The sequence below is a fragment of the Magnolia sinica genome, chromosome 2 (assembly GCF_029962835.1).
Source record: "Magnolia sinica isolate HGM2019 chromosome 2, MsV1, whole genome shotgun sequence".
NCBI classification, from domain to species: Eukaryota; Viridiplantae; Streptophyta; class Magnoliopsida; order Magnoliales; family Magnoliaceae; genus Magnolia; species Magnolia sinica.
The window spans coordinates 70236322-70262119 of record NC_080574.1 but is presented as its reverse complement, the minus strand read 5'-3'; the positions used below and the strand labels follow the sequence as shown (position 1 = coordinate 70262119).

Sequence of the window (25798 nt, the reverse complement as noted above, 5' to 3'; positions counted from 1 at the left end):
CCATAAATGCAAAAATATGCATACCTACCATAGAGCTGCTGCTTGTTGCACAACCCATCAGTGTGCTGCATTGAGGAAGACAGTTGCTTAAAGTGCTATAATTGCCGTACCTGTACCTGTAGCTGATACCAGAAAGCTAGGACAAGGCTATGACTATGATGACAACAATTGCCCTGCCTCGTGTAAGCAGCCTTTTTGTAAATGGATTAACCCTTATCCATTCTTCTACCAACCAATCATAATCAGCTGAGGCTATTTGGTTGTATAATCATGGATTTGGCTCACTAGAGATGAGAAGAGCTGCGCATTCACCCACCCCGTAAAAGCTTCAACAGAAATGATACAAAAAGAAAATCCCAAGTTAAATATTGAGGTTTGCCCGAATACATCCCAAGTCACAACATATTGATACGTTCAGACAATTTATGTGATAGTGCTTCCCTTGGAAAGGAGACAACTGAAAACTCTCAGAATGAATATTTCAGCCCTCAGATTTTTATAGGGTTCATAGTGACTGTCCATATTCAAAGCAAAAGAGCAAAATCATCCTAGGTTGAAATAATGCAATTCAAGAGATTTTTACTCATCCATCCACCATAAAAAGTGAGACCCATCATATAAAGGTTTGGTTCATTAGAAGATGTACCAGATTTAAAGGCTGAAGTCTAGACATATCGCATTGAGATGCATGGGAGCAAACCTCATACCCATTTACCATTCTAATCTGAACATGTTATAAATACTGCAAATAAGAGCAGGAAAAAAATGACAAAAAAAATAAATTAATAAATTTTATAAATTTAAAAATAATAATAAAATAAATAAATAAATAAAATAAATTGAATGGAACGTGATATCAGATGGTATAAAATCACAGAATCATAAAACAAAAATAAATAAATAAATTAAATAAAATAAAAGCATAATGAACAAAAGATTCAACAATACTAATAAAAATGGGAATAGAACATGCATGAAATGCTTTGCACATCTGTCCGGAATGTTGGAGAAAAAAGCTCTCAATGGACAGCAAACAAAGCCTAACCATCAAACAGTAGCCTCCCCTTTTACATCAATCTACGAACATTGGCAGATGATGAAAGACAATAACAGAACAAGCTCCCTCTGCCTATTGACTGGGGACTCAAATCTACTTCTCACAATGACGAGTTCTGCACAAACTCATCATTCTTTCAAGATGTTCCCTTTTCTCTTTCTAAAACTACAATGGAACCCAAAAATGGAAACTGAGTGTCAGATCAATACAGGCTAAAACCAAAAGCCTGGCTGATAAGAATGGCTACACCAAGAGCTATCGCTACAAGGGAAGAAGCCCAAGTCAGCTTCTCTGTTATCCTAGGAATCCTTTCCTTCAGTGCCTGACTACATGAACCTATGAAGACAGTATAACTTCCCATTGCAAACACAGTCCCGAGTAAAAACATACCTAGAAAAGCAGCGCCAGCCAAGCGTGAAGGCAGTGCCAGAGCAGGCAACACCATCATCAGTGCATCTGGTTGCAGCCCATGGACGATCCCAGTCGCAAAAGTCGCAAACCCAATCTTTTTCTTTCCACCAGGAGGTGTCTCGAGAGATTCATCAATGCTGACGTCGCACTCCCCATTCTCCAGAGCGACGCATGGGGTAGGGACCTCTGACGCCTCCCGGATTCCCATACCGCCTATAATGAGCAGAGTCAGACCCACGACTCTTGTGCCCCATGTGCGGATGACCTCAATGTGCAGACGATCCTTTAGAAGTAGAAACAACAATCCAAATATAACCTGCCCTGCATCATGACCGCAACCCCAAAGGGCTCCAACGGCAGCACTCTCCAGCCTAGTACGGCCAATGGAGAGAGGGGCTAAGGCAGCGAGGTGATCGGGACCTGATAATGTATGTAAACAACCAGCGAAGAAGCCTGTCCAAGCACTGCTGAATAACTCACTCCGAACAAGCCTTCCACCAACTTCTGCAGCAGCAGAACCACCAGTCCTGGCAGCAGTTTGTACTGTAGCAATGGCTGAAGGAGCCAGAATCGGCTGGATTAAAAACCCAATTAGTGCAGACAGCAATATAACCACACCAGCAGGAAGGGCAGCCTGAAACATTTTAAAATGTGGAAGTGTCAGCAATATCAAGATTAATGAAAGGCATGTACAAGAAGCTTGACAGAATTACTACAGAAATACAATACCTCACTCCCAACTGCATCACGAATTGAAGAGGAATAACATGATATACAACCTGCATCTTTGCAAGGTTGGGAACCTTGAGACTCAATACTCGACTTGACCAACTCAATTTTTTTAATACTAGGGTACGTCGACACTATGACTCAGGTGCATCAACTCGGTGACTCAAACAAGTCACAACTTTTCCAAATAGTGAAATTAACAATGTTTCAAGCAGTCTTTTAAATAGCGTGTAGCATATAGCATGGCGTTTGGCCCTCTATAACATGTGGCGTAAGCTACATAGCATGTAGTGTAAGCTACACAATCCTTAAAATTTTTAATTAAAATAATAGAAAATATGATAAAATTTACAAATTGTATAATTTCTACGAGTTCTTGACTACGAATCTGGATCATCAACCACTTATTTCCATGCAAAATCTCTCTCTCTCTCTCTCTCTCTCTCTCTCTCTCTCTCTCTCTCTCTCTCTGCTTGAAACGTGCTCCAGATTGATCTTAGTGCTCTACTACAATATGAACCACAAATTGGATGGTCCGGATTAGTTTAATATAGTGTCATGTGTCATAGGTATAAGTCATCACCATTTTAAAATAGTTGTTAAACTAAAATAGAAAAAAACACTTAAAAATGAGATTTCAGGTAGCTAACGCTATCCACGCTACACACTACACTATGCAACATGTAGCGTGCATTACATGCACTGTAGCTTATGCTACTAAGGAATTACGCTACTTGCGCATGCCACGTAGCATTTTCACTACGCTAGCTACGTATTGTACGCTACACGCTATGCTACAGCGCTACTGAAAACACTGGTTTCAAGTGTGAATGACCCCCAACACACCAAAAGATTCAACCCACAATGAAGAAAACCTGATGCAAGAATCAGGCTGGTCTCATCAGGTAGTCCCACAGCATAGAAAACAAAGTGTGACCATTAATTTATCCAAAGTACATGTGTAGCCCATCTGCTGAATGGATTGGCCTATTTTTTCTTGCGATAGTTGATCTTCATGGCCGGGTCAACCTTGCAAATTGACCAGCTAGTTGCATGTGAGACCCCTATATATAAATTCGTATATGAGTAGAATTCATAACTACGCAAGGTCAGTTAGAGAGAAAAAAAAAAAAAAACAACAACTAGGGTTTGTTCCTTTTGTAAGTGCTTATACTCAAGCACAATTTAGTTGTCAAATTTCGTAGTCTTGAAAGGATCGTAAGCTCTCATGAAGATTCTCTTCGACAACTCGTGAAGATATATCATCGACTCGATCAAGCATCTTAGGAAGGACTCAACATCTTAAGTCATGAAAGTACATGGTTTGAAGATCGGAACACTTCGTATGAGTCAACCATCAAGTGGTATAACCTTAGATTGACTTTAGGTTAGGTGTATTTTTTATAGCATTTTCATGATCATCTTTTATGCTAAAATACACTCAAGTTAGGCCAGCTTGACATCTGATTCGGCCCGCCTAACTGTCTTCGACTAATCTTACATGATTCGGGCAAGTTTACATATTGAACAAGGTTTTCCGCAGCATGTTTGGTCAGCCGAACATGCCCGTTCGGCCAGCCCGGACTTGTTCGGTCAAGTTTCCAGCTATGACATGTTTTCGGATTTCAGACATATTGGGCCAACCAAACTTGGGCTTGGGCCAGCCGAATTTTTGAATGATCTTATCCCGTGAAATCTAAGTGCCGTTGGAATGAAATTGTTGGAATCCGGCTAGCCGAACTGACACTCGGGCCAACCGAATTTCCAAATCCTTTAGCTATAAATAGAAGGCTTCTCTCATTCATTTACACAACGAAAGTTAGTGAGAAAATCCATCTTTTCAAGTGAGAAAGTCAGGCTCCTCTAAGTTTTTTGAGCATAATTCTAATCTTCTGTTTTAGCTTATTTTTAATTCTCTTTCTCAAGACGCTTTAACTGTTTTTAATAAAGTAATCCAAACTCTACTTGAGATTTAGAGAATTGATTTTGCAGCACCTAGGGTATTTGTTTTTATATTGAATACTTTATAGATCCCTATATTCTTTTAAGTTGAACATACACGACTTCATCAATATTCCAAGAAAAAGATCGTTGCATTCAAGATACAGCTACGAATTCGACTCGCCAATCGAAAATAAGTACTGATTTACTTTTATTTCAGTTTGGGTTTTTCTGAGATAGCCTGGAAATCTCAGTGGGTTTGTTTGCAGTGATCATGTGAAAATCACAAAGTGGGTTTGTTGTGGTAGCCTGTGAAAATTGCAATAACTGTATTAGGTTGTTAAGGTGACCCTGAGAAAGCCTTAAGATAGTGAAAGCCAAAATTGCAAGTGTAGTAATTTTGGGAGTGGAGTAGCTTGCGTTTATGCACCGAACCACTATAATTTCTTTGTGCATTGTGGTGATTGCTTTTATTACTTGTATGCATATTTTGTGTTTCAATTGCTCTTGCTAAAGTTTGATATTTTGATTTCAAAGACGTGTGAAATAAGGTTGTCCTGCCTAAATCTTTTAGGCGAGGGTTGTCCTATGAACTATTTGATATAAAAAAATTCAATACTCCAAGCAATTGAGTTTATTTGCTTTATTATTCCGCATTGTATCGAAATATTTGACATAGTCCTATTCACCCCCTCTCTAGGACATCTATAGCTCGTCCTTTCAAGTAGTATCAGAGCGAGGTTGCTCTTTTTGGGATTAACTTCCTAGAGCTAGATCTAAAGCTATTGGAATGTCAAATTTCGATAGTTTAACCATTTCCAAGCCACCTCCCTTTGATGGCTCAAACTATTCCTATTAGAAAGCAAGGATGATGATTTTCCTCAAGTCCATTGATGAAACTGTGTGGCAAGCCACCATGACCCAATGGAACCCTCCAATGATAGTAGTGGCTGAAAATGGAATCACGTTCATGAAAGAAATCGCTTATACTTTTTGGACTACAGTTCAGAAAGTGAAAGTAGTGATAATGCAAAAGCCCTTAATGTTATTACTTATGCTCTATCATTGGATGAATTCAAAAGAATCATTTCTTGTGATATAGCAAAACAAGCATGGGATATTCTCAAAATGACACATGAAGGGACTAACATTGTCAAAAAGTTTAAGATTCAAATCCTCACAACAAAGTTTGAGAAAATCCGTATGGAAGAAAATGAATCATTCATGGACTTCTATACTAAACTAAATGACATTGTTAACTCTATGTGAGGTCTAGGAGAAAAAGTCCCCGAAAGCAAAGTGTACGCAAAAATACTACGATTACTTCCTGACAGGTTCAATTCTAAAGTCAATGCGATTCAAGAATTGAGGGATACCGATGCAATGAAGGTAGAGGAATTAGTTGGATCTCTACAAACCTATGAGCTGAATTTCAAAGCTCCTAAGAACAAGTCCATAGCCCTTAAATCTTTTAAATCTAAATCTAAAAACTCAGATTCTGAAAATGATGAGAATGAAGATGATATGGATATGTTGGCTAAAAAGTTATATAAAATCTTTAAGAATAAAAATAGATCAGATTTTTAAAAACCTTTTGACAAAAGAAAAGGAAACTCAATGTTTGGAAATCAAAATCTAAAGACACCCAATGCTTCAACTGTTCTGAATATGGGCATGTAGCTTCAAAATGTCCTAAGAAGGATAAATCCAGAAGAAGAGATATGATTGCCACTAGGGATGAATCATCGAAATCTGAATCCAATTCAGAAACTGACGAATCAGACCAAGAATCTGAGAAAGAAGAAAAGGCATTCATGAATATAGCTAGAATCACTTCCTCAGATGATTGTGAAATTTCTGCTATGAAACTCTTGAAAGTGATTCTGAAAACGAAGAAAATCTTCAAATTGCTTATGATGCCCTATACAAAGTGAGTTGTAAGATTGTGGCGAAACTAAAAAATCAAAAAGAAAAATTTGCTAATTTGAAATTAGAACTTGAAAAATCCGTTTTGGAAAAATCTCATTTTTCTGATTGTTTTGAGAAAACCAAACTAGATTTAAGTCTGAAAATTTCTAAAATTCTAAATCTCAAAACTGAAAATGAGAATTTAAAATTAGAAGTTGCTTCCTTAAAAATTCAAAAGAGACTTAGATATACACCCAAGGTGACTAGAAACTTGAAAAGTTATTAACTGCATCTCGACGAAGTAGCGACAAATCTGGATTGAGATATATCAAGAATCACACAGAAAAATCTAAGCTTCTACTCCCATATTTGTAAAACGTGAATCTTCAAAATCTAAAGTAGAAATTATAAAAGAAATAAAAAGGAATGAAAAACCTTTTAAAAAAAAAAAAAAACTTCTAATCCAAAAACTAACGCCAACTATCACAAAAAACAAAGGAAAAATAATAACCCTTCTCTAACAGATAAGATAGTGGGCCTACAGAGCTCTTGAAATCCAACTCTAGAAATAACAAAGTGGAAACAAGAACAACTCTTACTCTCAAACACAACAAATAGTAAGAGATCATTCTAAACCCAAAACCATATTGAAATGGGTTCCAAAAGATAAGTGTTTTATTATCCACACAACCTTCAAAGTAAGTAGTCATTCAAGATGGTACCTGGATAACGGTTGTTCTAGACATAAGACAAGTAATCAGGTAATAAGGCAATACTATCAGACATTAATCAAATCGATGGCGCCTCAGTAACATTTGGAGATGGCAGCAACTGCAAAATCATTAGAAGAGGGAATGTAAAACTTCCTAACCTACCTGTTTTTAAAGAAGTCTTATATGTTAAAGGTTTAAAACATAATTTGTTAAGCATATCTCAAATTTGTGATAATAATCATAGTGTTAAATTTTCAGATCATGGATGTGAGATAATTAATAACCAAGGTCATATAATATTAAATGGTCGAAAAACATCTGAAAATTGTTATATCATTGATGAATCTTGTTCTTCAAATCACTCTTGCTACATGGTCCAAACAAACGAAACTGAATTATGGCATCAACGTCTTGGACATGTAAAATATAGAGATCTATATAAACTCAGTCAGAGAGATCATCTTCGAGGCTTACCCAAGCTAAAAAAATGAGAGAAGAAAAATATGTAGTGGCTGCCAAATAGGCAAACAAATCAGGAGTTGTCACAAAAAGGTGAACTCCTTAGCCACAACTAGACCTCTTGAACTACATATGGACTTTGTTGGACCAACTCGAACAGAGAGTAGAGGCAGTAAGAAATACTTTCTAGTTGTAGTTGATGACTACACTAGATACTCTTTGGTAGCCTTCTTAAGAGAAAAGTTGGATGTTTTTTACAAAGTCAAAAAATTATTTAAACGCATTTAGACTGAAAAAGAACTACCTGTGAAAAGAATAAGAAGTGATCATGGGACTGAATTTAAAAATAGCAATTTTGAGAAGTTCTATGATGACCATAGAATATTACATGAATACTCTGCTCCTAAAAACCCCTCAGCAAAATGGTGTTGCCGAGAGGAAAAACAAAGCACTACAAGAAATGGGGAGTGTTATGCTTAACAGTAAAAAATTAGCGAAAAATTTATGGGTTGAAGCCGTTAATACTGCTTGCTATATTATTAATCGAGTTTATGTAAGAGCGGGTAAAAATACAACTGCTTATGAACTCTGGTTTAATAAAAAAAAAAAACCTTCAATAAAATATTTCCGTACTTTCAGAAGCAAATGCTTCGTTTTACGAGATCGGGAACATATGGGAAAATTTGAAGCAAAAAGTTATGAGGGCATATTTTTGGGGTATGCTTTAAATAGTAGAGCAAATCATGTTCCGAATAAAATGACCCGAGTGATACAAGAATCTATAAACATTGTTATTCAGGATCAAAAGGTCACTCCCAATTATGATCATGATGATGAAGTTATCATTGTCAATCAATCAGAACCCTCATCAAAATCAGATTCAACCGAAAATAGATTAGTCAAGGATCATCCAACTAATCAAATAGTCGGGAACCCTCACACTGGAGTTCAAACCAGAAGACAATTGGAAAACATCTGCAATCATGTGTGCTTCACTTCTCAGATAGAACCATCTAATGTAAATGAAGCCCTTGCTGATGAAAATTAGATTTTGGTTATGCAAGATGAATTAAGTCAATTTGTCATAAATGATGTTTGGAAGCCCTCACCATTAATGTCCTCGATCCGTGGAGGACTTGCAGGCCGTGCCGCTTGATGTCCTCGATCCCAAGGACCCTACAGAGGATTCATCCGTGGAGGACTTGGAGGCCGTGCCGCTTGATGAAGCGGATCCGAGCAAAACCGTTCAGCTCGGTATGTCATTGAATTACGAGCAACGGCCTCAGATGTTCGCCTTCCTACAGGAGCACAGGGACGTCTTCGCATGGTCACATGAGGACATGCCGAGAATCTCTCCTGATGTCATGGTCCACAGATTGAATGTGGACCCAGATCACAGGCCAATAAAAAAAAAAAGAGAGCGTTTGACGTTGAGCGATATGCAGCTATAGCTGACGAGGTCTCCAAACTCCTTAGCGTCGGCTTCAATGAGGAGGTACACTATCCAGATTGGATCGCTAATGTAGTCCTCGTCAAGAAAGCAAACGGGAAGTGGCGAGTCTGTGTGGACTACTCAGACCTGAATAAAGCCTGTTCCAAGGATAGTTTCCTTTTGCCTCGGATCGATCAGCTGGTAGACAGTACGGCCAGGCATGAACTACTCTCCTTCCTGGACGCCTATTCCAGGTATAACCAGATTGCGATGCACCCCCCAGACAAGCAAAAGACTACCTTCTTCACCGACAAGGGGCTCTACTGTTACTGGGTTATGTCGTTCGGCCTAAAGAATGTTGGGGCCATGTATCAGAGATTGGTGAACCAGATGTTCGCCAAGCAAATAGGACGCACCATGGAAGTTTATGTTGACGACATGCTGGTCAAGAGCGTCAGGGCATCCAATCATCTAACTGATCTCGGGGAGACCTCTATCCTCTGAGAATACCGTATGAAGCTGAATCCCGCGAAGTGTACTTTCAGAGTCGGTCCAGTAAATTCCTCGGGTTTCAAGTCAGTCAGTGGGGCATTGAAGCAAACCCCGACAAGATCAAGGTGCTCCTTGATATGAGCTCGCCTCGGACGACAAAAGAAATACAATGTCTCACCGGACGGGTAGCAGCGCTCGGACAGTTTATATCCAAAGCCACTGACAAATGTCTCCCCTTCTTTCAGCAGCTGAAGGGTCATAAGAAGGCCGAGTGGACATCGGAGTGTGAGCAAGCCTTCCATCAGTTGAAGCAGTATCTGGGCTCTCCGCCCCTACTCTCCAAGCCTGAAGAGGGCAAGTCCTTATTCCTATATCTGGCAATCTCAGCCTCAGCAGTCAGCTCCGCGCTAATCAGGGAGGTGGGGGGCAAGCAGCACCCCGTATACTATGTGAGCAAAGCAATGGTGCCTGTTGAGACAAAGTACCCGACTCTGGAGAAGCTAGCACTCTGCCTGATAATCTTGGCTCGGAGGTTATGCCCATACTTCCAGGCCCATTCCATCATTGTCTTGACCGACTCTCCCCTTAGGCAAGTCCTCCAGAAGCTCGAGGTATCAGGTCAGCTAACTAAGTGGGTGATCGAACTCGAGGAGTTTGGTATCCAGTTCCGACTGAGGACCTCGATTAAGGGCCAAGCAGTGGCCGATTTCATTGCAGAGTTCCCTGCTCCAAGCGGAGAGGGGACGAGTGCCGAAGTAGAAGCAGCTCCCTCGCCCGCTTCTCCAACTAATCAAGATATAGAGTCAGAACCGAGATGGATCCTCTTCGTGGACGGGTCGTCCAACACCAAGCGTGCTGGGGCAGGGATTGTCTTAGTCGCGCCTGACTCTACACCTATCCAGTATGCAATCAGACTCGACTTCAAAACCTCTAACAATGAAGCGGAGTATGAGGCCCTGTTGGCTGGACTCCGACTGGCAGCCAGTCTGAGGGTCCAGTCCCTCGAAGTGCGATACGACTCCCAACTAGTGGTTAATCATATCTCCACTGAATATGAGGCTAAGGAGACCAGGATGGTAGCTTATCTGGCCGAGGCCAGAAAGTTGATAGAAAAGTTTTGGAGCTGCACTATCAATCAAATACCAATAACAGAGAATTCTTAGGCCGACGCCCTCGCAAGGCTAGCTTCGACCACAGAGGGAAAGATTCCTCGGGTCATTCCCGTGGAGTTCATAGAACATCCGAGCATTGACCGAACGGATCAGGAAATGGTCAACCTGGTGGAAGTCACACCGAGCTAGATGGACCCGATTTACAATTACCTCACATCCGGTGAGGCCCCCTCGGACAGGCTAGAGGTAAAACGTTTGAGGATCAGAGTTGGACGGTATAGTCTTGGATGGGATCTTGTACAAGAAGGGGCATTCACAGCCCTACCTCAGGTCTCCGACCCAATGAAGCAGACTGTGATTTGGGAGATTCATTAAGGCATCTGCAAAAATCACTCCAGTGGTCGAGCCTTGGCTCTAAAGATACTCCGTCAAGGATATTTCTAGCCAACCATCAGGGAGGACTCGAATAACTATGTCTAGAAGTGTGATAAGTGTCAACGATATGCGACCATGCCAAGGCAACCTGCAGAAGAGATGACCCCCATGAGCAGGTCGTGGCTGTTCGCCCAATGGGGAATCGACATCATCGGACCTCTGCCCACTAGGAAAGGACAGGTCAAGTTCACTATTGTTGCAGTCGACTACTTTACTCACGAAGCAGAAGGTGGTTGACTTTGTTTGGAAGAACATCATCTGTCGGTTCGGAATCCCGCCCACTATCGTTTCCGATAACGACAAGCAGTTCGACAACGATAAGTTCCGAGACGTGTCGGGGGCTCGGCATTTCAAACGCGTATTCTTTGGCTCGGCACCCGCAATCCAATGGACAAGTGGAGGCAGTAAACAAAGTCATCAAGCACCATCTCAAAACAAAGTTGGAAAAAGCGAAAGGCAACTGGGCCGAGGAGCTCCTACTCGTCCTCTGGCCCTATAGGACTACGGCTCAGTCGTCTACTGGGGAAACCCTATTTTCACTGTCTTACGGTTCGAAAGCAATGGTGTCAGTCGAGGTTGGTCTGCCTATAGCTCGGGTCAGGAATTATCAAGAAGATCAGAACGCCGAGCAGATTGCAACCAATCTGGACCTACTCGAGGAAGCCAGAGATGTCTCCAGACTCCGAGTTGCTACTCAGCATCAGCAGGTGGCATGATTCTACAACTCCAAGGTCAAGACTCGACGATTCCGACCAAGTGACTTGGTCCTCCACCGAGTTTTTCAAAACACCGCAGAGCCAGGGGCTGGGGCACTCAGACCCAACTGGGAAGGGCCCTACCGCGTGGTCAGATCGACCAAGTCAGGCTCCTACCAATTGGAGGATCTTGAAGGGCGACAGCTCCCCCACCCCTGGAACGCCGAGCACCTAAAAATCTACTACTCTTGATATACTGGCCGCTGAAAGCCCCCAATAAGTGTACAGTTCGGAGCGGCTAGCCTCTTAAGGCTTTCAATAAAATCTCTGTTTCTACATAATCCATTTGCACAACTTGTCAACAAACGGAAAAAAGTTGCCTCTCACAAGCGGGGGCTAACTTAGCAGACTGATCCCTTAAAGAATGGGTTAATATGTTAACCCAAGAAAATTCACTAAAGGATCCCCTCATATGTAGGGGAAAAGCCCATGGACGACCTGATCCCTTGATGAAGGGGTCGGCTCGTCATACGACCAATGGATCTACAAAAATGATTGTCGCTCGTCATTCGTGGGGGAGGGGGTCCTTACAATTTTAACACCACAAGATTCGACAGAATAGCCAAGGGGCCTCCTAGGTATGGGGAGATAGCCCTTGGATGAGCCAACCTGCTAAGGGGTCGGCTCGTCAATCAACAGCTTAGTATCTAAGAATCATCATTCAACAAATTGATCATGTTATATCATGCCCTCCCGATGGTTAAAAAATTATCCATCAAAAAACTATTGTTTAAAGAGTTAACAAAAAAGAGGGGGGTATCAAAAGCTAGTTAGTTGGAGGTAGCTGAGGGACAACAGCCGGGCCTGGGGAGACGTCCTCAACCGGTCTCTCCCCTGAGTCCTCGGAGGTGAGGGACTCAAGGTTAAGAACCGGGTAGAGCTCCTAGACTGGATCTATGCAAGCGTCGAAGCCGCAGTTGTAGAACTTGTTGGCCTCGGCAGTCCTCTCCTCCGAGGTCTTGAACGCATCCACCGCAGCGGCCACCGCCGACGCCAGGGAAGCTTCCTCCTTAGCCCATTGAGCCTCCTTCGCCTTCACTACTGCTCAGCTCAGCTCTTCCGCCGCCTCAGCCTTGGCCCGCTCTAGTGAGTCCCCCAGTCGAGTATCATCCTTTGCGAGTAAGTCGGCATGAGCCCTGGCTCCCATCAGCTTAGCTACAGCAGCAACGCAACGTGCCTGAAGGTCATTGACGACCCCCTGGAGCTGCAACTCTCTCGCCTTTCCATCGTCCAGCAGCCCATGCAGTTCCGCCTGCTCTACTCGAAGGACTGCAGCCTTGTCCCGGAGAGTCCCAACTTCGCCCCTGAGAGCGGCTATCTCGTTGTCCTTCTGTGTGATCTCTCTTAACCTCTCCCGAGTCATCAGGAGCCTCGGGATGGACTGAATCAAAACAAGTATGTGAGCATATGGATGCGACTATGAGAGAATCAAGACAAGAAAGTTCAGTAAAGATACCCTGTAGAAGACAGGCTATGTCATTCATGAAGGACTCATCCGACTTGTTAAGAAGGGCAGCAATCTCCTCTGGAGCGTGCTTCGCAACCCAGCGAACTAAGCCCGACATATGATAGCCCGGCGGAAATCTGCCCCCACTGGTTCCAACCCAAGCAGACCTCGCTGCTCCTCCTGCCCCAGTCCCACTGCCCGTCGAAGCTTGGACCTCAGCCCTATGATCATCCCTGACTTCAGGAGGAGAGAGCATCGCGTCGGCCATCCAAATGGCCTCCTCCCGTTCGGAGGAAGACGGGATAGCTATGTAGGGTTCGGGGGCTGGTGGAGGCACCTCGGAGACAAAAGAGCACTTTATGAGGCATCTCTTCCTGAGTTTCCCTATCTCATCAAAAGAGCACTTTATGAGTTGAAACTAGAACTTTATAGTTGAAAGACTTGAACCTCGAAGTTAAATGGAAGTCTGAAACACATTATATCAGTTGATTCATGAGAGAATGTTTTGAATTGGTAAACTTGCCGAGTCACAAGTCAACAAGTAGAATTCAATTTTGATGATTTTCTACAATAGAATAAATATATCATGACCCAGATGAGTTTTTCTCAAACAGACTTGGCCGAGACACTAAAAAGTCAAATTTGCTGAGTTAAATCCTTCAGTATAGAAGGCAAGACTTCCATCTTTCTCATTCAGCTCTGCTAAAGAAGTGGGTTGACTCAGACAGTTTCCCAACCATGATCTTTCCACAGTATACTTATGTTTTCAAGTATGAATCAGAGCCCATAGTTCGATAATCTAAGACAATTGTATGTTGCACCCCACCATCGATGGAACACTGATGCAGTCACCTCTTCACATGGGAACCGAAAGAGGTTCGGATTGGGACCCACCTGAGCATACATGTGTACATTATGTTCGAACAATTAATGGATTTGATATCATTACTCTTTTGCTTCAAGCCCTTTAACAATTGGAAATGACCTAGAACTCCTTATAGTTCATTGTGGAATAACTAAGATAAGGGTAGTTACAGCATTTCATTTAGCTTCAGGATTTTGTCTTTATAAGGCTATTATTGGAAGTTTGGTTTCGTTAGGTTATTTTTATTATGAAAAAAAAAAAACAAACGAAGCCAGCTTTGAAGAGTTCTCTGTAGTTCACCGGAAGAGGGGGAAAGCAGATCACTTTCCAAGACTAGTGGGGATGTTGCCTTGTTGGGTCACACCCTTGATATTCTCATTTGTTTTTTGGTTGAATCAATTCACGGCTATGTTTCCCAAATCTGAACTTCATTGGATATTTGATTCAAAATAGTCTTGGGAGCCATTCCAAACTAAAGAATCCAACCTCACAAGTTTCAATTTAGAGTAAAGTTGGTGCATCCAGTTGCCTCAAACACATGCCCCAAAACTATCGTCAATGGACAATCATAACATTTCAATTTGTGCAAACAAATATACATCAGAGAAGAAAAAGAGAAACAGTCCACATCCAACTGAAAGAAAGTTCCAATAATGGTGGCCAGTATCTTCCAATCTAAGAGATGTTTTGGGCGTGGCCAATCTAGAATGTGAATAAAAAACCATGTGCCCCATGCTAAGAAATGGTGCAAGCCCTATGAGGACATTTTTGTAATTTCCATGTGCTATGATGGTACATTCTTTTCATCTAGAAAATCTTTTAGATAGGTTTTAGAATATCTACAAGCTCTCCAGATAAGCATGCGGAGATTTCCAGAAACTTCCTACGTAGATTTGGGTAGCCTACAAATTCCATACCTTTGTGTTTATTCTAATAATTCAACTGAGTAACAATTTGAATACTTAAAGGTTCTTTTCGCTCCACTTGTCAAAATTGAAGACGTGGGTCACAAATCATATTACTTCTCAAGACTACCCAAGAAAAGTAACTTCCACCTACGCATGGATGCACATATGTATCTAGAAACACAAATAGCCAAAGTCCCAGATTTGCTATATTTGCTATGCAGAAGCTCGAAGCATTAAAGCATCATGTTGGTCAAATGATGTGAGAACATCTATCCAACAGAGATGCAGTTAACCACAAGATATTAAAGAAGCCTTCTGAACAAGGTTTCACATATTGACTGATACATACCAATATTGTCCATGAACGATACGGCTGTATCGGCCTGATACATCCCAATACAGGGTTGAAACAACCCAGCAGGTATCATCAATTATTCGATAAACAAAAACCAATTTGCAAACCATGCTTCTGAAACATAAAGACAGTGAAACTTCTTGCTGATCATCCTCACCTGCTCTATCATTCACATATGAATCCTTGGATCAAAGCAATGTTGTCAAAATCGTTATCGTATCACAAATCATAATTAGGGTCGAATCATATCGAATCGCAAATTATATTGTAAATTGTAAGATTTTTCTGAATTTCTTAAATAAGAAAAAATTAAACAAATATAAAAAAATCAGAAAAAAAAAAATTTAACACTCACCAAACATCTAATTCCCATCAGTTAGCACCAAAAAATACATATCATGATATCGGTAACTGAGAGCTCGCATATCGTATGCAATTATGCATTCGTGATGGTATTAATGGATTCTAATCTTTCCTCAAGTCTTCCAAGAAATTTACTTTAAAAAGCATATGAGAGTCCTTTAGGCCATGTTTGGAAACCATGGATTCCATGCCAAACAATGGAAAAGGGAAATTGTCTTCCTTTAATGTGACAATTTACGTTGTTTGGTTAGCAAAGAAAGGGCGGATTCCACCCAGCAAGCATTACACTCATTCATAATTTTGAATTCTTTGCACAAGAAACTAGGTGGAATTGTGAGCAGATTATAAGATTTCCACTTGCCATCCAAACAAGAAGTCAAAATTGGAATCCATGTTTTAATAGTTCTCATGGAAATCATCATTAGATAATTATAGTTTTTATTTTCCTTTCTTTTTCCCTTAGATTCCATGTACCTAAACATGTTCTTTGTACCTTGAGTGTAAAAGCATGTATGAGTGGGTCATTCAATTCTTTCTTACTGACGAAAAAGATCTCTCTCTCGAAAAAAAAAAAAAAAAAAAGAGGGGGGGGGGGGGGGTTAAAAATTTGAGGGCCATTTACATGTTTTAAAATTAAATAGGAAAAAGAAAAGAAGGAAAAAGGTTATAAAAATGATATATATATATATATATATATATATATATATATATATATATATATATATATATATATATATAAAATTTATTTTATTTAAGCCCCATTTACACTGTCCATAATAATCATACGATTTATTACGATGATTGTTCAAGTCATGCAGATTTGCCATCAAATCATAAACCGTATGACTTCGACAACAGAGATTGAGATGTTTTAAAGGATTCTTAAAGCACCCACCCATGTGGAGCGGCGATAGGGGCCTTGAAGTACACCCCCGTGCATCTTTCTCTATGCGACACTCAAGTTTCTGGTGTGAGAGTATTATACTCGAGCGGTGAAAATTGGGGCGCGACAAGAGTTGATATCGAAGCACTTGTCCGTTATTGGGTTAACTCCCTCGAATTTGGGATGTGTCTCCATACTTGGATTTTCGAGCATTACAACAGCGTAACCCACCATCTTCATGACCAGCGGGGTACCACTATGCTGTACACAACCCACCATCCATCTTCTTGCACAGCTCCACCTTGTTGTGGGTGGCCCCGACCCCCATTTCTGTCACCAGAGATAATACCTTCATCCAGGCCTCCTAGGGTCATGACATGGCACATCCCCAACTGTTGATCAAAGGGGCCATGAGCAGCGCTACATGCAGAGTTGTCTATGACAGTCAAGATTTGATGATCCTATGATCAACGACAGTGATCTCAGCAGCTAATTACTAGCATAGGAATGGTCGTCATGGGAAGCAGCTACCCCACATATGGTCCAGTTTGCTGGCCCATTTGCTGGACAGGGTTGCGGGCCTTTTCCCAGCCCATTTAGCCCCATCTGAGGTATGGCCATTAAGGCCCAGATGTTGTCCAGTTTGGTGGCCCACATCACTGCCCTATTTATGGCCTAAATCGTGGCCAACAAATAGCTCATCTAATGGCCCAGCATTGTGTCCATTCTTTGGCCCAGATCACACCAATGTGCAGGCCCGTTTGCAACCCAAATACAGCCCATACAGCTAGCCCATTTGCAGCTCATGTAAAGGCCCATGTATAGTTCATCTAGCCCCAGCTGGGTGGCCCATTCATAGTTCAGATCGCAGGCCTGTTACAGCCCAAGCAGATGGCTTGTTAGGACCAGCGCACGGCCCACCTCAAGGCCCACTTGATATACAACGCACAACCCATCTTGAGGCTCATTTAGTACACTGCGCACGGCCCATCTCGAAGCCCATTTGACAACCTGCACATGGCCCTATGCATGGCCCACTTTGATAGTCCATCTCCTTCGCCATCTAATACATGCAATTCTAATTGCTACTTTTGTTGTTAGACATAAATACACAGCCATCTACATAGTTAAGTAGCTCTCTTAAAAGCTAAATGACCCTCTCGTTAACTGTGGGAACTCTTCCATTGATCCTCACATGCATCATAATTCATTCCAAAGCATTTGATCATGATGCCATCTCAAAAGACCCTCAAAGTTGGGTATTAAGGGTAATAATCATATCATCCACGTTGGTGTACAAAAAATGTTGCATCTCCGGACCTTCCAACCCGGTTGTTGCATTGCCAGACCTCCTAGTTCCTGTTGCGCGGAAACAGACTCCCAGTCCCCATTGCGTAGAAACAGATTCACGGTCCCTATTGTGTGGAAACAGACCTCCAGTCCCAGAAAACTGTTGCGCGCTAGCCCTGTTATAAGATAGTTTTATTGCGCGGAAATAGACTTCACACGTGTGGTTTCCTGTAAATACCCCCCTCGCTCTCCTCATTTGCGTCATGTGAGATTTCGGAGAAGTGCTCAGGGGCTTGGGAGAGATAAGAACTATTGCGCGGAAACAGCCTTCCAGCCCAGTTGTTGTGCGGAAACCAATGTTTGAGTTATCGACGAGAAATCGATAATATCGCCGATATTATCGGTGTCGCCAGACTTGCAATACCGAAAACCCAATATTTCGTTTCTCTTCTGGATGTCGCCGATATTTTTGATATTATCGACGAGATTTTCGGATCACTGGCCAAATCAGCCAACTACCCTGTAGATTTCGATAAAATAGGCAAAACAAATGCCGTGTTTTCGGCGACATTAGGCGACGACCCTCTTATTCGGAAAAAAATATAGAAAAGAAGAAGAAGAAGAAGAAGAAGAAGAAGCTCTCTTACCTTTTTACTCAAGATCTACCTCAAGGAGTGGCCTTTGGCTGGATTTGGTTGGCCAATCGCGATCAACAGCGCCGGATCTTTCACAAGAACGAAAAACCTAAAACCCCCTTTTTCCTTCTAATAGAATAGCTTTGAAAGGAAACTAGATTTCTACCTAGGCTTATAGGGATTTGATTTGGGATTTGAAAAAAATCTGAATTTGGGGAGAGATTTTTGAGAGTTTTAATGGAAAAATCATCGAAATCACCATTGTCGTTAACGGTTTATCAAAAAAGGGAAGTGGATTGGCTGGTGTACCACATAGTAGCTATATAGCTGTTGTAGGTACGTGTCGTGTGCAGACGAGCACTGACGCTCCTCGAGCTCCAAGTAGTACGAACGGTTCAAAGGAGATTAAAGTTACATGGCCCCACAGTGATGTATTTATTATATCTACACCGTTCATCTATTTTTTGAGATTATTTTAGAGCATTATCCAGAAAATGAATAATATCCAAAGATCTTCTGGACCACACCACAAATAGCAGCGGAGATAATGATTTTCACCGTTAAACAATTCGTTGGGCCCACCATAACGTTCTATAGGCCACACCATGATGTATGTGTTGTATCCTCATTGTCCATCTATTTTTCGAGACCATTTTAGAGTATGAGACCAAAAATGACCTATATCCCAATCTCAAGTGGACCACATTACAAGAAACAGTGTTGAATGAACGTAGACCATTAAAAACTTTTTGGGGCCTATAAAAGTATTGGATCAAGCTAATATTTGATTTTTCCCCTCATCTAGCTCTGTATGACCTAATCATACAGATTGGATATCAAATAAACAGTACAGTGGGCCTTAAGAGGATTTTAACGGTGGTTATCCAATCATTATTGTTTTCATGTGGTGTGGTTCATTAGAGATTTGGATCTGACTCATTCTTTGTCTCATACACTAAAATGATATCTTCAAATGGTTGGACAGTGTGGGAACAAAACATAAACCATGGTGGGGCCACATCACCGCTCGACGTCCCTTCAGTGGCAAGTCTCGCTACTCAACCCGTCCCTACGGACTCGGGTGGGTACATATATGTCGCGTATTGAGTAAATTATGTGGGGTCCACTGTGATTTACATATTTTATCCACTTCGTCCATCCATTTTAACATATAATTTGAAGGCTTTAGCCCAAAAACTAAGTATATCCAAATCTCAAGTGGACACCATGGGAAACAGTGTGCATTGAAATTATACCGTTTAAAATTTCATGAGGCCAAAGAAATGCTGGATCAATCTAGTTTTTGTGTTTTTCCTTCATCCATGTATTTGTGATCTTATGAACGGGTTGGATGACAAATAAACATCACTGTAGGCCCTACCAAGGTTTCAACTGTGGAAATCATTATTACCATTGTTTCATGTGGTGTGGTCCACTTGAGCTTTGGACCTGCTTCAAATTTCGAAACAACCATTAAAATGAGCTAAAAAAATGGATGGAAGGCGTGGATAACCCACGCACATTCATGGTGAGCCCAACATGTTAGGCAACAGTACTACTCTCAACTGCCACGAGATCCAGACAATGATTATAAGCCACCTCGTCATTCTATGTGGGGATGAAATGTGGCCAGAAATGTATATTTTTTTTTAATTCATTTACTTTTGCATGTCTTAATTGTTATGAGCTTGCATTTGTATTATATAAACTCATTTTGGTTACTATTTGAGTGATTTCTTACGACAACACATGCCTTTTGGCCCCCATTAAATGGAAACTTCTTATTTAATGCATTCTTTTTGCATTTTTTTCATTCCTAAATATGTAAGTATGTGTATTTAGGCATGTCATGAAGTTTCACTGAAAAATTCCACCATTTTCTCCATGTTTCCCCCTTTTTCCCTGCATTTCCGGTTATCAGCGAAATTATCGGCGATAACGATATTATATCTTTATCTTCGGCCAACGAAACTTGTAGCGATACCAACAACTCGAACACTGGCAGAAACAACCTTCCAGCCCAGTTGTTGCACGGAAATAGACTTCCATCCCAATTGTTGTGTGAAAACAGACTTCCAGCCAAGTTGTTGCATGGAAACAGACTCCAAGTCCCAGTTATTACGCGAAGACAGACTCCAAGTCCCGGTTGTTGCGCGAAAACAGACTTCCAGCCCAGTTGTTGCACAAAGATAGACTTCACGCGCCAAAATGAGAGATTTCGGAAAAGTGCTTGAGAGATTGGGGAGAGAGCAAGTACCCGCGCCACAGAACATGTTGCGCACCCGTACAACCAAGGCCTCGAGTATTCACATGTTGTGTGGTCTTATGGGTTATTCCGCGATCAAATCTCCTATATGTATATCTTTCAGTCATTAGTGTGAAGTAAAGATTTTGGTCTGTACAACTCATCTGTCTACGCGATGGACATCTAACACGTCGAAATGCTACCGAAATTACTATTGAATTCCTTTCCATTCCTACATTACATTGATTCAATGTACTTTGTTTTGGAATTACGGGAAACATGAGGATGTAATTCAAACTCAGAATAAATAAAAGCTATGATGTTGAATGTTCTTCCACATTCCATTGTTATTATTAAACACAAATATTCCAACCGAAACGCATTTATTTCTTGTCAAAACAAAATGGCGACTCTGCTGGGGATTGAACCCAGAATCTTTGGTTGGAATATCTATGTTTAATACTAACTTTGGAATTATCAAAAGAACGTTTACTATCAACCGGCGCCGCGATAGTGCCAAAATGGCGACTCTCAACGAGACCATCCACCCCTTCATCTCTAAAACAAAGTACAATCTTATTTAATTAAAGTAATTGATACTCTGTTTTAAATAGCAGGTATTCCGCTCTTACATAGTAGCAATGGCATTTGACTAACGTGGTTATCTACTTCACACCCAACGGATTCGTTATGGAATATATCGACAATACGCAATCACTACCATAGAAAATACCAGAGAAAGTAAAATCAGCTACGATCAAGAGTATGCGATGTCATGTGATGTTCGGAATGGTCTCTGCTTCACCAGCAACGCAGCAGGACGATGAAGGATGGATGATAGTGACATCTAAAAGACAAAGGGTTCGATCTACCCCCACAAGAAGTATCGTCCCACCAAGTACAATTAGAGGGTCTATTATGCGAAATGTCGTGAGACAGTCTCGCCTCAGTTACGCAATCATTTCATTCGAGAATGATTGAAAAGCCCATCACTCCATAAGGTAGAGTCTTCCAGTACCACCAATTACAACCGCAAAGACATCTTTCGCAAAATCATTACGAATTCAGAAGAATAAAGGGAAAGCCATCGCAACAAGCGAACGTTCACTTATAACACTCCCTGCAAAGAATTTAAAGCAAACTCATGCATTAAGAATACCGTGATCTGAGTCAGCTAGTCCTTCGAAGCGACAGTGCGCTAGTCTCGAATCAAGCAACAGTTCATCTTCCTCAACGTCGCTAATGATGCGGCGCTCATTTCGTCCTTCGATATTAGAGCGATCGAAGAATAAAGCAACGGAAACCTTGCCGGCATATATTAATTAGCTTTCGCCAGACGAGCACGTGGCTGAAGAAGTTCCTAAGCTTCCAACAGCAATTGCCATAAACAATGTTGAACCATAAGTAGAAGGGTCACAACCACGCGCGGTTAAGTTTCAGGGATCTATGCCTACTATTGCTCAAATTATAACACAGGAAGAAATCCGACGGATGGTCGCCGAAACCATTTGTCTAGAGAAGGAACGAGATCATAACAAAAAATTCCAATACCAGAAACCATATCCCCATAAAATAAAAGAAATATCATTTCCGGCTGATTTCAAACACCCAGACTTTCAAAAGTTTAATGGAGACGGATCGCCTGAAGAACATATGATGCATTTCATTACAATGATGGGAAATTTCTCTAAAGTTCCTCAATATTGTTTGCGATTATTCAGGTCTTCTCTGACAAGGAAAGCCTTCAGATGGTATTCAACTTTAACCCCAGGATCTATTCATACTTGAGAACAGATGCAGAGTATCTTTATGGCAAACTTCTTTTCTTCCGACAAAGAAGATAGTTTGACCGAATTGGCTTCTATCCGTCAAGGGGAAGATGAATCAGTCGAAGAATTCATCAGTCGATGGAAAGACTTGGGGGCATTATGTCAATATCTTCTAAGAGAATCAGATCAGGTTAAGCTTTGTTTAGAGGGAATAAGACCAGAAGTGGCATGCAACCTGATTAGTGCAAATATAAAAACCTTTCGTGATCTTGCTATTAAGGATCATGTTCTTGAAAAGATGGTTGAAAAGGTGTCCGCTTTTTACATACAGTCACTATACCAGAATTTTCATGAGATATCAACCAACGCCGCTAGCAAAGAAGAAAAGAAAGAAGACAATTAGAATAAAGAAAGCAATAGCGTAGAAGAAAATAGGAAGGGTCGCAGGATTGAGATGATATATGGAAAACACAAATGGTATAAAAATCATAAAAAATGGACACTCACAAAAGAAGATATACTTCCAATGGTGAATCAATTGTTGGCTAAAGGGGAAATTAGTTTACCTCAGCCAAAATGCCATAAAGAAACGGAAAAGAGGAAAGAGAAAGGTTATTGTCATTATCATCGTATGTTTGGGCATCAGACTGAAGATTGCTATGTTATTAAAGATATACTCCAAAGGATGATCGACAAGGGCAAAATTGTTATGGAAGAATATGATAGAAAGAGAAGAATGGCGAGTCGATATAATTCCCGTTCAAAACATGGTATCGGCAACCCTTCAAGAAAGGACAAGCAGTATTGTAACAACATAATATCCAGTCATATTTCTTCATGAACCTTCATTCTCTAGCGAAGCAAAAATGAAGAACGACTGATAAATAGAGAAACCAAAGAAGAATACAACTTCCGAATATTCTTTAAACGTATCCCTCCAAGCAGCCGGGCAAGACTCTTGATCATTAGATCCTGGAAGAGGTAATTGTTGATTTTCTGAAAATAATAATTGCTAATAATAATTTTGTAGGTCGACACTGAGGCCGAAATCGTTATCGCGGCAAGATTATCATATGTCAACATCTGAGACCAGAATCATTACAATGGCCAGATTATTATATGTTGACGTTCGGATCAGAATTATTAATGCGATTGGATTATTTTCGTGATCCTCAAAAGGGCTTTTAGAATTGACTATATGCCCTGAAGAGGATATCGCGAAGACAGTTTCAGATTGTCTTTAATTACCTCCGGACTATTGCCGATTATTTATGAGATGATCGAGTGCTAATTATATCCAGATTATCGGCTGTTAGAGTAGTATTCCAATAGCTTACAAACATAAACCAGTCAAAATACAAAAAGATTCAATATGTGTGTGTGTGTGTGTGTGTGTTCTCTTCAAGCAATGCGATATACTACAGCCTATTGAAGGTCACTTACAAGACCACGGCCAAGTTTAACACTATATGGGACAATCAACGTACTATCGCTGAAGATTATAGCAACAAGACTTATCGGGCCATGAATCAGAATGAATAAGACATCGGAATGTCTGTGGATGATCATCTTATCAAAATTATTGTTCTTTTTTTTATTGTGAAGATTCTCAGAGAAAATCTTACCCAATTAAAAGGGGGCATATCAGAATACTATTACGATTATCGGTCAATCGGCAGAATCATTCAAAAAAATCGCCAAAGAATTATCGCCTTATATACATTACAAAACATCACCAATTGTCAAGATATCGTCGGTCATCGCTGATGTCACCGATGGTCACTGATTATAAAATATCATTATAAAGCAATGACGATAGTTAAGACATTGTCTATTACAGATCATTATTGATATTACCACTATCTCTACCAAGCTAATATTATCATTTCGACAAAATGATATTACCACTCCTCATTGCGCTATTATCATCGAGCGTCGCCAGAAGATTATCGGCCCTATATATATACATATATATATATATATATATATATTACAAAACGTCGTCAAGTGCGGAAATATCGCCGATTATCACCATTATCGTTCATTGATCATTGCCATTATCATCAATTATCATCGATTAGCGTCGCCATCAATCATTATTGATCACAGAATTATCGTTATGATATTAACAATTATTACAATACTGTCTCCTACGAAGTAATATTACAGATTAATGTTGATATTATCGTTTACGACTCCAGCAAGAGAAACTGATATTATTACTTCAGCAAAAAGACATCACCATCAAACCGATTTTATTATCGATTTATTATTTATGGCAATGGAGAGCGCCCACGAGACCAACCACGCGTAAGCCCTATATTATCAGCGATGGCGATTTATCATTTACGGCAGCGGAGAGCGCCCACGAGGCCAACCACGCATAAGCCCTATATTATCAGCAATAGCAATTTATCATTTACGGCAGCGAAGTGCGCCCACAAGGCCAACCATGCATGAGACTTATATACTATGCTCCTACAACTTACGAGCCTAAATTGTGAATGCTCTAATTTCTTACGAGATTAAACTATGTTTGCTCCTTGAGGCCAGCCCGAAATCGGCGGTAAACTACATTTTCTCCTTGAGGCCAGCCCGAAATCGACGGTAAACTACATTTGCTCCCGGAGCCCAACCCAAAATCAGCAGTAAACTACGTTTGCTCTCTTGATCCCAGTCAAGTTCAGTCAGGTTGAGTCCAGGCAAAGTTATATATGCTCTAACTACTTACGAGCCTAAACTATATGTGCTCCTTACGAGTCTGGCTCGATAACTGACATGATAGTCATACCGACATGACCAATATTATTAGACTCTAAAATAGAGGATGCAACACTGACAAACACGGAAAATGGAATGACTAAATCATTGACGTGATATATAATTCAAGTTGAAAAGAGAGACAGTCAATTGAAATATACATATTGAATTGCAATCATTCCAGAATTGTCAATCTATTATTATCATTTTAGAATCATCAATACATTTACTTGAAGATTATCAATGCATTCTAAAATTATTAGTATGTAATGAAATTGGATCAAAGAATTATAAAGCCCTGAAATATTAATCATGGCTAATTGGCAGGAGAAATCACAACTCAAGACTCTGGAAATCATGATCAAAAGACATCCAACAATGCAAGAATGGCTGGAGTTGTCGCTGGAACTAGGTCAAGAGTCGCATTAAAAGATGACTCCCTAATCCGACCAACCATGATGCAGAAGGGACGTTGTCTGAAAAAAGCATCGTTGCCGCTATTGATTACACCGCCGAGGCATCTGTTCAACTAGTTGACATTGCTCAGAGAAAAGAAGCCTTCGATCCCTTCGAGCGCGATCCATTCGAACGCAATCCCTTCGAGTGTGATTCCTTCGAGCGCAATCTTTCGACCACAGTCTGTTCAGGCGCGATTCTTCAATTCCCCGTTCGAGCAATCATTCTCTGTTATGCGACCAGCTCTACCTTCATGAAGAGTTCTTCTCCATCACGAAATGATTGTCATGCAGAAAAAGATCGATCCTCCATTTCATTTCATAGTCAAATCAAAGAAGGATCGAGGGGGCATCTGTTGGTGCACAAAAAATGCTGCAT

The 25798-nt window shown here is 40.8% G+C and overlaps 1 protein-coding gene across 1 annotated transcript in view; it reads right to left on the bottom strand.

Moving 5' to 3' along the window:
- Positions 1–926: 926 nt before the first annotated feature.
- LOC131237189 (chloroplast protein FOR GROWTH AND FERTILITY 2) overlaps positions 927–25798 on the bottom strand; it is a 41669-nt gene continuing 16797 nt past the window's right edge. Inside the window, exon 2 of the mRNA XM_058234860.1 lies at positions 927–2102. Coding sequence (XP_058090843.1) covers positions 1260–2102 — 843 coding nt within the window. The 3' untranslated portion in view covers positions 927–1259. The remainder of the gene's footprint in view (positions 2103–25798) is intronic.